The sequence below is a fragment of the Onthophagus taurus genome, unplaced genomic scaffold (genome assembly GCF_036711975.1).
Source record: "Onthophagus taurus isolate NC unplaced genomic scaffold, IU_Otau_3.0 ScKx7SY_15, whole genome shotgun sequence".
NCBI lineage: Eukaryota > Metazoa > Arthropoda > Insecta > Coleoptera > Scarabaeidae > Onthophagus > Onthophagus taurus.
The window spans coordinates 3,060,301-3,074,500 of record NW_027248940.1 but is presented as its reverse complement, the minus strand read 5'-3'; the positions used below and the strand labels follow the sequence as shown (position 1 = coordinate 3,074,500).

At 35.4% G+C, this 14,200-nt stretch overlaps 2 protein-coding genes across 2 annotated transcripts; one reads left to right on the top strand and one right to left on the bottom strand.

Annotated features, from left to right (window-relative positions):
* Positions 1-1,958: 1,958 nt before the first annotated feature.
* On the top strand, positions 1,959-7,053 carry LOC139432389 (deoxycytidylate deaminase-like). Its single transcript, XM_071200902.1, has 3 exons — positions 1,959-2,204; positions 6,494-6,713; positions 6,778-7,053. Exons 1-3 carry the CDS (start codon positions 1,994-1,996, stop codon positions 6,908-6,910), a joined length of 564 nt encoding a protein of 187 aa, XP_071057003.1. The 5' UTR covers positions 1,959-1,993; the 3' UTR covers positions 6,911-7,053.
* A 3,669-nt stretch (positions 7,054-10,722) lies between these two features.
* LOC139432414 (uncharacterized) lies at positions 10,723-13,986 on the bottom strand. The gene is made up of 2 exons (XM_071200937.1): positions 11,005-13,986; positions 10,723-10,836 (listed from the first exon to the last, which is right to left on the bottom strand). Exons 1-2 carry the CDS (start codon positions 13,984-13,986, stop codon positions 10,723-10,725), a joined length of 3,096 nt encoding a protein of 1,031 aa, XP_071057038.1.
* Between the last annotated feature and the right edge of the window lie 214 nt (positions 13,987-14,200).

Sequence of the window (14,200 nt, the reverse complement as noted above, 5' to 3'; positions counted from 1 at the left end):
AATTTTATACGAAACATTTTTTGATTAAAACAATAATATGGTAAAATTTGCTTTAATTTAAAATGAGTTATTTCGGATCATTTTAATTTAATTGTAATAAATGACGCTTTACAAAAAAATTGTTTTAATAAAAGATTTAGATAATCTAATTATAAACAAATTTTATTAAACAAATTTTTCGATTCCATCAATAATTAGGAAGATAACCTCAAAAAACGATTCTTTATACCAGTGTGGAGCCCCATCTGGTGGAGATATCGCAAAATTTTATTAAAACAAATCATTTTAAATGACATTTTAAACAAATTTTATACGAAACATTTTTTGATTAAAACAATAATATGGTAAGATTTGCTTTAATTTAAAATGAGTTATTTCGGATCATTTTAATTTAATTGTAATAAATGACGTTTTACGAAAAAATTGTTTTAATAAAAGATTTAGATAATCTAATTATAAACAAATTTTATTAAACAAATTTTTCGATTCCATTAATAATTAGGAAGATAACCTCAAAAAACGATTCTTTATACCAGTGTGGAGCCCCATCTGGTGGAGATATCGCAAAATTTTATTAAAACAAATCATTTTAAATGATATTGTAAACCAATTTTATACGAAACATTTTTTGATTAAAACAATAATATGGTAAAATTTGCTTTAATTTAAAATGAGTTATTTCGGATCATTTTAATTTAATTGTAATAAATGACGCTTTACAAAAAAATTGTTTTAATAAAAGATTTAGATAATTCAATTATAAACAAATTTCGTTTCACAAATTTTTCGATTCTATCAATAATTAGGAAGATAACCTCAAAAAACGAATTTTTTATACTAGTGTGGAGCCCCATCTGGTGGAGGTATCGCAAAATTTTATTAAAACAAATCATTTTAAATGATATTCTAAATAAATTTTATACGAAACATTTTTTGATTAAAATTATAATATGGTAAGATTTGTTTTAATTTAAAATGAGTTATTTCGGATCATTTTAATTTAATTGTAATAAATGACGTTTTACGAAAAAATTGTTTTAATAAAAGATTTAGATAAATTAATTATAAACAAATTTTATTAAACAAATTTTTCGATTCCATCAATAATTAGGAAGATAACCTCAAAAATCGATTTTTTTATACCAGTGTGGAGCTCCATCTGTTGGAGATATCGCAAAATTTTATTAAAAGAAGTCATTTTAAATTAAATTTTAAACAAATATTATACGAAAAATTTTTCGATTAAAACAAAAATATGATTTGCCTTAATTTAAAATGAGTATCATTTTAAGTGAATTGTAATAAATGACGTTTTTCGAAAAAATTGTGTTAATAAAAGCTTTAGATAATTTAATTTTAAACAAATTTCATTTGAAAAATTTTTTGATTCGATTAATAATTAGAAAAATAATCTCAAAAAATGATTTTTGTACCAGTGTGGAGCCCCATCTGATGGAGGTATTGCAAAATTTTATTAAATGAAGTCATTTTAAATTAAATTTTAAACAAATATTATACGCAACATTTTTCGATTAAAACAGAGATGTGCTTGATTTGCCTTAATTAATGAGTATCATTTAAATTCAACTATAATAAATGTTTTTCGAAAAAAATGTTTTAATAAAAGCTTTACATAATTTAATTTTAAACAAGTTTTTTTTGAAAAATGGGATTAATAATTTGGAAAATAACCTCAAAAATGATTTTTTTTTTGGTCTACATGAAATCTTATATTTTCTATTAATATTTCTTGCAATAAAAAATTAAACTTATGTTCTATAATACTTTTTTAATAGTTTTGAATAGTGGGATTTGACTGTCCCGCCCCTGTATCATCTTTATTTTGTAATGTAGGCATTTCATATATTTCTATAATCATTAATAAATGATAAGATTTTTTAAAGATTTAAGTTAAGATAAGAACACATATAAATAGCGCGGTTTTTAAGTTCATTGTCATTTTTTGATGCATTATTAACGGTGTACCCTAATAATGGCAATTAACACTGACGTATTAGACAATAAATATATGCGTATTGCATTGGAAAATGGGATGAGGAGTAAGGCAAATTTTAAAGTGGGAGCTTGTGTCGTTAATCCAAATGGAAAAGTAATTGCGATGGGGTATAATTCAATTTTATTTCCTGAGTTTCATAAAGAATGTGCCGAAAAGAAGTACAGCTGGATGTACCGGTACAATACTAGTAAGTACTTAGTATATATGTATGTATACGCCCCCTGCTAATTTGAAAACGGTTGAAGACAACGATTTTTATGTTTTGCTAACCCAAATAATTTATCAAAATTCTTTATCACATAGTTTTTTCCGGATAATGTGTCAACTTTGTTTCTTTTAATGGAATACCCTATATATTATAACATTTGCTGATAGATAACTTTGGAGGTGGGGCGTACCTCTTAGATTTTTCGCAAGACAGACAACCAGGTAAATAACGAGCTGTTGACTTCTATCTGGTCGACTGGAACCTAAAACAGTTCTAACGAACCAGTTACATAAGTCATTACATTACATTACATAGAATACATATTGGGTAGGCGGACCAACCAACCTTGCACCGCGACCCTAAGGATCTATTGTACCCCGATAGATATCGTTATCAAATTTCACCGTGCAGTCCAATGCTCTTAAGGAAAAGGCGAAAGGTCATTCAAATCTTTTGAGGAGATAAACTGCGACCCAAAAATCGAGAATCTGATACGGTTAACAAGTTGAGGTGTGCTTTTAATCGGCAGTACCCAGTAAAAACACCCATTAGAACTTTTATGCTACTACGGGCAAGTCCTAAAATATTCCCGGGTCTCATTCCAGGAGAACTGGTCCACAGTAGGCGAAGTCTCTCTGCAGCCCACAGTCCAATCCTATATTTGGCCATCGCAAATGATACATCAACTGCTGGCTCCGGCCCCACAAACGCTTCAGCGCTGCCATCTCGTGCTAGCTTATCTGCCGCTTCATTGCCAGCAACACCAGAGTGACCCGGGACCCAGATCAGAGAGACTCTGTTATCACAACTCAGTGTGTTTAATGTTCTCTTACAATCATTAACCAGAGCCGACACCGTTTTCACGGCTTGCAGCGCCTGGAGAGCGGCTTGACTGTCTGAGAAAATTCGTACTGTCATGTTCTTCACCCCTCTTTCAAGAAGGATTTTAGTACCCATGTCAATAGCAAATACTTCCGCCTGGAATACAGTACAGTACGTACCCAGGCTGTAGGCTTGCTTAATTCGAGGTGTCTGGCAGTATACTCCTGCTCCTACCCCTTCAGGCGTTTTTGATCCATCTGTGTACAAGCAAATGTCTGCCCGAACCAGAAAATTTTCATTTTCGATCCAGGACTGCCGCTCAGGCAGTACAATCTGGTATCGAGCATTAATCACTGATAGTGATACCGCCAAATCTGACGGCATTGATAGCACAGTATCAGTGCTTATAATGTCTTCCGCAGCCCATTGGTAGGACATGTCGGAACAGTTTTGAGCATATTGCTTAAATCTGTAAATGGTTGTTCTAGCCACTTTCTCTATATGCAAATGCAGAGGAGATAGGCCAAGCAGAACCTCCATTGCTAGAGTTGGCGTTATGCCTATCGCACCAGAGATTGCCAATCCAGCTACTCGTTGAATTCGTGAAAGTTTACTGATAGCTGAAGTCTGTCGGACTTTCCTATACGAGGCTGCTGCTCCGTATGTGATCATAGGTCTAACCACAGTCACATAGAGCCAGTACAGTCTTTTAGGGGTAAGACCCCAATTTTTTCCACAAAGACTGCGACAAGTCCACAAGGATTGTCTAGCTTTGTGCAAAACTCCCTGCAAATGTCCATTCCATGACAGGGTTTTGTCTAGGATTACTCCTAGATATTTGACTTCCTTTGAGAAAGGAATTTCTTCACCTTGGATAGTTGGGCGGATTAGTCCATCCAACTTTCGCTTTCTGGTGAAGGGCACAACAATTGTCTTTTGCGGGTTTATTGAGAGGTTCTCTCCCTTACACCAAGCGCAAATGGTATCTAGGGTCACCTGGAGGGCTTTAGATATCCTCGGCAAACAGGTTCCTTTGACCATAACGATAATGTCATCAGCATAAGCTTGTATTTCCACACCTTCCGCTTCGACTATCGCAATCAGATCGTCAACTAGGAGGGACCAAAGCAGGGGAGATAACACCCCTCCCTGCGGGCAGCCACCTCCCGGCCTGAAGCGTATCGTATCACCGTGGAGTGAAGTAGAATCTAGCATATTGCGGATCCAACCCGCTATAGTTGCTTCCACTCCCCTGTCAAGTGCAGCTCTTTCAAGAGATTGTGGTATTGCGTTGTTGAACGCTCCCTCTATATCCAGAAACGCACAAACCAAGATTTCTTTATCCTGCAGCGTCCTGGATACTCTACCAACTAAGTTGTGTAGAGCCAATTATGCTGATTTTCCCGCTTGTTAAGCATACTGGTGGCGACTCAGTGGACCAGATACCAATGGCACCGTACGGATATACCGTTCCAGAACTTTTTCAAGGGTTTTCAGCAGAAATGACGTTAGGCTGATGGGTCGAAAGGCATGATGGGAGGTAGGGACCGAACGGCCCGCTTTGGGTATGTAAGATACCCGTACCTTAGTCCATTCTGCCGGCACATCGCTCTGAAAATTTTTACCAAAATTGGCAACAACAAAGACCTCCCCTGCTGTAACAAAGCAGGAAATATATTGTCTTCTCCAGGCGATTTGAACGGCTTAAACGTTTGAATTGCCTGGTCCACGGATGTGTAAGTGACGACTTTTCTAGCCACACTCCAATCCGTATTTGAGGGGCGCTTTACCTTGCAGGAATAGCCCGCTGTGGCATTATCGGCCCTCATCATCAGGCTTCCTGGGAAGTGAGTCTGCATTAGAAGCTCCAACGAGGCTCTGCTAGAGTCCGTAAAACTACCGTCAGGCCGCCTAAGTGAGCCCAGGGGTAGTGCCGGATCTCTAGCGAGAATCTTGTGAATTCTTGCACTGCTGGGTGTGTCTTTCACTCCCTCACAGAACCTCCTCCAAGACTATCTTTTTGCCTTACGTATGTTTTTGGTGTAATTCGTTAGAGCCTGTTTATATTTCTCCCATTCACCTAATGTCTTGGCCCGGTTGAAAAGCTTTCGGACCTCTTGCCTTTCGGAGCTAAGAGATTCGTTCCACCAGGGTGTGCCCCGATTACTACTTTTCACCTTCAGTGGGCTGCTACTGTGATATGCAGAGCGAATTGCCACAGAGATCTGCTCCGTGGCTATTTCAACCTGATCACAGTTCCTAACGGTTGCGATAACACTAGTTAGGTTATCTGCAAGGTAACTCTTAAACAGATCCCAATTAGTGCTACGGGGATTACGGTACGCACAGTCCGATTTCATCCCTAGATCAATTTTAAATTGAATATGTCTATGATCTGAACACGACGGTTCAGAGGATACCCTCCAGGAGGTTATCTTAGAGCTTAATATAATTGAGCTGAACGTAATGTCAAGTACCTCTGCTCTATTTCTGGTAACAAAGGTTGGTTTGGCGCCTACATTATTAACAGTAAGCACCTCCCCTAATAGGTAGTCAAAAAGTAACTCACCTCTTTCATTTGTGTTGGTGCTTGCCCACATTGTGTGGTGGGCATTGGCGTCACATCCAACAACAACTTGCAGGTTATTCCTCCGGCTGTAGGCAATTATGTCTCGCACAGCGGCCGGGGGAAGGTCATTTTCCGTTCCGGGGAAGTATGCCGAGTAGATGACAATTAATGTTACATTAATGTTGTTCCTGATAAGTAAACAAGCTCTGGGTCTATCTCCTGAGCAAAGTAACTTACCGGATAAATTACCGAGTCCGCTGATGCGCCCGGTATTGGCGAGCCATGGTTCCTGAATGAGGGCAATATCAATTCGCTCACTCATCCAGGTTCTGCTAAGCACAGCCGTAGCCGCCCTAGCGTGCTGCAGGTTTACCTGTAAACAGTTAATAGACTTATCCACTGAGCTGAGTACAGTTTCCCCTACTTACCTCTCGCATGGGATGGAGCAGCAGTCCCACCGGCCCCTCTCATTCCAGCGCGCCCTCTCGAGCCTCGGGCAGGAGTCGAGGACTTTCCTCTTTCTCCACTCTCCCGTGGTGCAGAACGAGCACCTGCACGACGCCCCCTGCTGGACACCCCGGCACGTGCGGATATCCCACCTCGGCCGGGTTTCACACCTGGCGATCTTTTCACGCGCTTGGCGCTTGTTGCCGCGGTAGCTGGCATAAGTCATAAAGGGTGTTTCATTTAAAAAAACAAAGTTGACACATTTTCCGGACAAACTAAAAGTGATAAACAATTTTTACGTCAAATTATTTGGCTGAACAAAAAGTAAAAATCAACATGTTTCAAATGTTTTCAAATTAGACAAAGGGGGGTTACATATGACGCGCCCTGTATGTATCACGTATATAGGTGCTTAATGCATTAATTTCAGTTAATTTGGCCATTGAATCAGCTTTGAGTAATTCTAATGTCGATTATAAGAATGCCACCGTTTATGCCACAACATACCCCTCCATGTACTGCGTAAAAGAAATGGCAAAGAAAGGAATTCGACGTGTCGTATTTTATAACGATAAAAGGCCACATATAATGCCAGAGACCTATTATGAAGATACGAACCAGGTCTTGAAGGAAAGTTGCATTTTAAGCAGGTAAATTCAACGTTCCAAATTTATCCGAGTCAATAAAAATTTTTCATTGTCACTCTCTTTAAAGTCCTTTTAAAGCCCAAGATGATGAATTCGACGATGCTACTGAAGATGACGATACTAAAGATATTCGGTTGAAGGCAAATCTTGTGAATACGCAGATCGAGAAGTATAGGGATTATAAAATTCGTGGATGGTAGAGTGGACATAACATTGAAGAAGAGTCTTGCTGATCTGCAGTTAGACAAATTATTTTAAAAGATACGATAAAAATCTGTAGTCAAATTGTAGTGTGACATAAAAATTATGCATTAAAACAATTAAAAAAAAAATTTTTGTTCAATTTATTAATTTTCTAACGCGATAAAACAAATAAAACTTAAAACAGAGTTTTACTCGTCGAACGCGACCTTAAGGTCACCGTTCAATGGCCATTTTTATATGGGCCCATACAGGCCGATAGAGGTTACTTTCTAACACATTTATGACTTTCTGCCAAATTATTACAGAAAAGTAAATACACAGGATTGAAGTACACATATTGTAGTAGTGAATGACATAATTTATTTTGTAAAATAGTTGTTATATTAACAATAATAAATTACTGAACTTTGTCATAAAAAGGGTGTAATAAAAACTGACTTTTATGACAAATTAAGCACTTAAACGAGATGACAATGCTTCATTCACTAGATGAGTAATATAAGAAGAGATTCCGTGACAGTGCAAGTATAATAGATTTGTTATTATCTCAGGATTGTGTTTTATCTAAAAATATGCAATTTTCACGTAATTATTGAAATATGTAAGGGAATCTGCTGAACAATCTAACTTTGGTATTTCGGCAATCGTCTTATAGATGACGATATTTAAAGAATAAAATATTGTTTTATTATTTTAACTTTGAACAGTTTCGTGATGTATTGAATGTTGTGGGATTGTTAATAGATTTTATCTACAACTATTGAATTATCTATTCGTTATACATTTGATTTTTGACGGGTAATGACACGCATTACCCATGACTGACAAAGTGTTGAATAATGAGCCATTATTCCACAATTCTGACACGGCCTACTAATCAAAAAATAAAATATAACAGAAATGACAGCTTTCTTATATTGAGGTTATGTCTGAAATGTCTATCAAGTTTATATTTTTTCCTTTTTTTTGATTTTTTTTTTAAATTTAATAGTTGTAGATAAAGTATAGTATTCAACTTGCGTATAATGGATGTTACCCACTCATACGCTTGTTGAATAATATACTATTTTGCACAATCGGACTATTTTGTTTATTTACGAGTAGTGTTTCTATGACGGTAAGTTGATTTTACTGTTTGCTACGGCTAACACGACGGTGAGTAATTTAGAACGGTAAGTAAGTATAATAAATAAAATAAAACCAGGGCAACAGAATTAATTCAAATTTTTTACCTATTTTATAAATCATTACAAATGTCAATATATTTTAGTAAATTAATTATTATTTATGTATATTCATTTCGATCGTGCAAAAAATGTTATAACCATCACGACCGGTAAGTAATTTACCGGTTTCCGACACTATTGGAGCAACTCCACACATTGTCGTCAACCGGTAAATTGTATTTACCGTTCTGGATACTTAATATACTATTATCTACGACTGCTTGGATAAGTCATCATTACCGCACTCATTTGAGGTGATTTGAGTTACGTAATGAAGTTCATTACCGCATTAGTTTCATTACGTAACGCATTTTTAGCCTAATTAGAATAGACTTAATTTATTGAAACGAGCAACAATACAAAAGAAAAAGTGCTATCTACTTACAGAGAAATAATACTATTTATTATAAACATTAATTGTTATGTTTTTACATTTCAAAACACTTATTTCACATGAGTAAACATGTTGTTGAAACTGACAATTCAAAATTGTTAACAATCATTTCAAAATATTTTTATAAATGTCAAATAGACTTTTCTAAAGAAATTTTTTTTTAGTAATTTTTAGCAGTCGTAGATAAAATGCTGTATATCACACGTGGGCTAGAGCATAATTACAGTACTCGTGTGATTACACGGCTCGGTCTACGACCTCGTCGTGCAATTCTCCACACTCGTACTGTAATTATGTTTCTACTTGTAATATGCTGCCCACTTGTAATATAAATAACTATTATTTTCCCAACATAATTAATAAAACATTTGATCAAAATTAAATTAGTCAAGCAGTTTTATACACGTGTGTCTTCTATGAGTTTATTGAAAGGAATGAATAATTTTATATAATAACAAATTTTTGTTGCCAAAATATATTTTTAAAAAAACAAGGTCCCTAAATCTTTTTGTTTGACAAAGGAAAAATATATCGGGGCATCTTGGATTTAGGAAATGGATTTTGTAGATATGACGCTACAAATACTCCCCCTTCCAAGAAGAAATCAGGTTAACAATGAAATGTAAATCAAGTAGTTATAAATATTTCAATTTTGAAATCGTATTCTTAAAGATTTATTTGAAATTGAATTTTGATTAGAAGCAATTTCAAGTTTATCGTTAGCTATAAATGCTGGTGGTAATCGATCAATATTAACTGATAACACTAGTCTACAAGAAAAAATTCATAAAATATACATTTGACGCCACTGTATTTTTCTTATGTAGTTTGGTCCCCTAAGCCCAAAAATGCTATTCATCAAATTAAAGACTATTGTGTAGCCAATAAATGGTATTAATACTTATTCCAATCGGTTTGGTAGTTTTAAAACAACGGCCCATAATATGTGGAAAAGGGATATTTTTTGGATAAAATGTGAACCAAAAATTCATTCAATATCCGTGGGGAGTCGCAGAAAAATTCTTTTTTACCTTCTACGTAAAGTTTGCTCTTTTTAGAAGACAACAAGACACGCAGGATGAGAATCGGTGGAAAAATTACCAAAAATTATGATCTTCTATATGTGAGAGCACAGCTTTTTCTTGTACATGAAATTCCGCGCAACTAGACCGTTAGAAATTTTTAGGTTTCATGTTCCGTACGTTTTAGAGATTAAAATAAACCCAATCTTTCGATTTAAAATAATTTCAAAGTGTACTGGAAGTAGCCTACAACTTCGTTATTTTAAACGGAATGCTGCAATTTTTATTAGATATTTGAATTGAAAAACAGTTTTTTTTAATCAAAAATTACAATACAAAATTCACTCCGCAAAAATTCCATCTTATTTTTTACATAGGGTTTGTACTTTACAATAGGAAGATGCCCAGGTTTTTCCTGTTTCTATATTTTTCGGTATTCCTAACGTAACTTTATTGCCGTTTTACTCAGTGAATTAAGTTTACCTCAAAAAGGATATCTGAGGTACCAGTGCATTTTATTATTCTTGGAAAACTATCGGTTTAAGAACAAAGGATCTTCACATACAGGTTTGTCAGATTATTTAATTTCTCCAAATATCATCTACAAAATTCTAATCTTAGATTGACATCTCCGGCACGTAAGTAATGAGTTAGGTAGAGGCTACATTGGCGCCTGTTCAGGTCAGATCAGACCATACCAGACCAGACAAGATCAGATTAAACCAGACACGTCCGATGTAGTGGCTTCATTTGTACGGTTTTGTACGGTGGATAATACCCGACGAGTAAACACGGGGTTATTATTATTTGGTAAAGTGCAGAGAAGAGGTTCATAATGAATTCCTCAGATTCCGATGAATGGGATGAATGGCTAATGGAAAATATTACTAATAAATACAAAAAATCGAAGCGCCGTTATTGGATGCACACATTATACCAATCACGCGAAGAAGGGGAGTATAGAAAAACTTCTCTAAAGCTTCGAAATTACCCCGAGAAGTTTAGAGAGTATTATCGAATGGATATAGCTACTTATGATTATATTTTAAGAGCTATTTCTGAAGATATAAAACGATTGTTGTGGACTGTATATAGTTGAATGAAAAGCTTCTATTTTTGTTTTATTTTATTTTGTTTAACACAAATATAATGTTTGGAAGCGTCCGTCATCGCTGCTCGTAACGGACTGATCCCTTTTCGCGGGTAACAACTCGACACGTGTGTCCCTTCGATCTCTCACTAACGACATCTATGAACGAGAGTCGCAACATAACTCCCGCCTTGAAAGAGTTATCTTTCAAAAGATAAAAAAAACAACACATAAAGAAACTTAAGAAAATATAATATATAAAGTCAGTTACTGTCCTTCTATTGGTAAAACACAAACTCGATGTAGATACACTTCTAGACACAGCTCCACCTGAAGTATGGATCTTCACCACACGAACCTTTCCGTCTGGACCAGGATGGAGTTCTTCTATTCTTCCTGTTTTCCACTGCATTGGGGGGAGGTTGTCATCTTTAAGCAGAACCATACTTCCAATTTTGACAAGATCTTCTCGGTAGAATCTCCACTTCGTCCTTTGTTGTAGAGTATGCAAATACTTCAATGACCACCTCTTCCAAAATGATTGGTGTAATTTTTGGAGTTGTTTGTAATTTGCTAATCGGTTAGCAGGAATTTCTGAAACATCTACTTCAGGAACTGCCAATAAGGCCGCGCCAATCAAAAAATGTCCTGGAGTCAATAATTCCAAATCTTGAGGGTCAGAGGATAAAGGAAGTAAAGGTCTTGAGTTTAGGATTGACTCAATTTGGATTAAAACTGTGGAAAACGTCTCATAGGTTAGTCTTTCATTACCAATTGTTCTTATTAAATGATACTTAACCCGTCTAACCGTAGCTTCCCAAATCTCACCAAAGTGAGGGCTTCTTGCGGGAATGAAGTGCCAAATGACCCCTTTGTCACGAAAATAATTTGAAATATCAGGATCCTTAGCTAGATCTTCTAAATTAGCATACATTAAATTCTTTGCTTCAATCAAGTTTAAATCTTTCAACTCAGTGTGATTATTAACTTTGTGACTATTAGAATTAAATTTTCGCAATTCGAACTTGCCTTGACTCAAAATACCTGAAATTTCCTGTTTCAATTGCAATACCTTTTGCTCAGTATTTGCACCCGTCAATAGATCATCCATATAAAAATCATGATCAATAGATCTAGTAGCGGATTTCTTTGCGGACGCTTCAAACACTAACACTCTCAACTTAGTAGTCGTGCTAGACATTTTAAGAACACAATGGTGTGGTACGTAATTTACTACTTCATTCGATGCATCCGATTTTCCCAATTCATCCGCTCCAACTTCAGACATGTGACCCAATGACTCGTAATCAGACATAAATTTAACGTACTCTTTCTTCAATTCTGATTTTTTTGCGAATTTGGTTTCCAATGAGATTAAACGTCGCTTTGCAATATCATAGGATTCACCTAAAATTTGAGGATTGTCCTTCAATGGCAACGAAACCTGAAAACGACCATCCGTCTCTCTTTGATAAGTGTTACGAAAGTGAGTCTCAACCTCCAAGTCTTCAGGAGATAAATGGTTAATCTTCGGTGATTCCTCGATTTCCCAACATCTTTCTAAAGATTTCAATAATGGAGTATTCTCATTAATGGTTTTACGAGTGATCAGAAAACAAGAGTTACAATTCAACGAAAATGGGATATTCCCTGCTATTATCCAACCCAGTTTTGTTTTTTGAAGTATGGGTCCTTCATTTCCATTCAATTTGATTTGTCCTATTGACAATAGTTCAAAGAAAACTGAAGCACCTAGCAAAATATCTACGCTGTTGGGTTTATGAAAATCAGGATCAGCGAGTTGTAATTTTTCAGGAATTTGTAATCGCTCCTTATCAATTTTTTGTTGTGGTAACTTATCCGTAATTTTATCAATTATTAAAAATGACAATTTTTTGTTAAAATTCTTGTTTAATGAATAAATATCTGTCTGTGTTCTAGTAGTTGCATTAAAGTTCGATTGATTAACTCCGTTAATGGATGCTAATACCTTAGTTTTTTGTAAATTCAATTTAGATGCAAGTTCAGTGGTAATAAAATTTGATTGTGAACAGGAGTCTACTAAAGCCCGACATCTGATTAAATTTCCCATTGCATTTTTTACCCATAATAGAGCTGTAGACAATAAAACATATTCATTGTTATTGTTCATCGTATGTGCAGATACCATACTTGTCGTTGCAGGATTAGAAGAACGTGCAGTAGAACAGTCACTTTTTTCAAAATGCAGCAAGGTATTATGAGCATTGTCACATTTCTTACAATTACCTAGTTTACAGTTTCCGTGTATATGACCGGGTTTAAGGCAATTGATGCAAAGTTTAAAATTCTTGACCTTTTCGAGGCGTTGTTTCGGCGTCAAATCCAAAAATGTTTTACATTGGTACAATGCATGGTTTTCGTCACATAACCTACATTTCGGTTTATTTATAACGAGACAAGATACTGTGTTGGATTTGTTATCTTTTCTTTCTACTGATTCAAGAATCATGCACTGCGAAGACAAAAAGTCAAACAACTGTTTGAGGTCTGGTATTGCATTGGTTTTAATAGAACTTTCCCATGCTCGCTTAGTTTTTGTATCGATTTTATTTGAAATTAAGTGAATTAGTAAGGTGTCCCAATATTCCGTTGGTTGACCTAAAGTTTTTAACGATCTGATGTGTTTTTGATAATGGTCAATTAATTTTCGCAAGTGTACGTGAGATTCGCGCTGAACTGGTGAATACTCGTATAATTCTCGAATGTGTGCTTGTACGATAATCCGTTTATTTTCAAATCGGTTTTTTAACAGCTCTATAGCTACGGTATAATTATTATCGGATGCCTCCAAAGAGTCTATAACGTAAGACGCTTCACCTTTTAGACACGATCTGAGATAATAAAACTTTTGTGTTTTGTTCAAATCATCGTTTTCATGGATTAATGCATTGAACGCATCGATAAACGGTAGCCATTTTTCATAATGACCGTTAAATTCTGGAAGGGTGATTTTTGGTAATTTGACATTTAATTTATTGCTGGTTGAATTATCATTGCTACTAATTGGGGTAGAAATTCTAGGGGTATCCAGTTGTGGGTTAAAACTATTAAGAATCTTACGAGCTTCTGTTATTAATTCGTAAAATCTATCTTCAAATACCTCTCTATCGCTTTCTTGCGTTGAATCAAGTGATTCGATTTTGAATTGAATGGATTCGTATTCGGGTAACAAATTAACAACGTTATCCAACCTAACCTTTAATTCGTCTGGTTTTTGGTTTGCTTGGTTGATTAAAAATGTTTCGAATCTCGTTATTTTAGATTTTATAAGAGTTCGTTTTTTGAGTAAATCTTCCATTGTGATGAAAGACTGATAAGGAAAGAAAGAAAAAGGACTGACCTTGACCGGCTCGAATGCTGCGGCTATGGCGCCAAATGTTCGTTAAAAATGATGATGTAATAACCAATTTCTTCGGAAAACTGCTCCCGTATCCGGTTCGTAGGACCAAAATGTTGTGGACTGTATATAGTTGAATGAAAAGCTTCTATTTTTGTTTTATTTTATTTTGTTT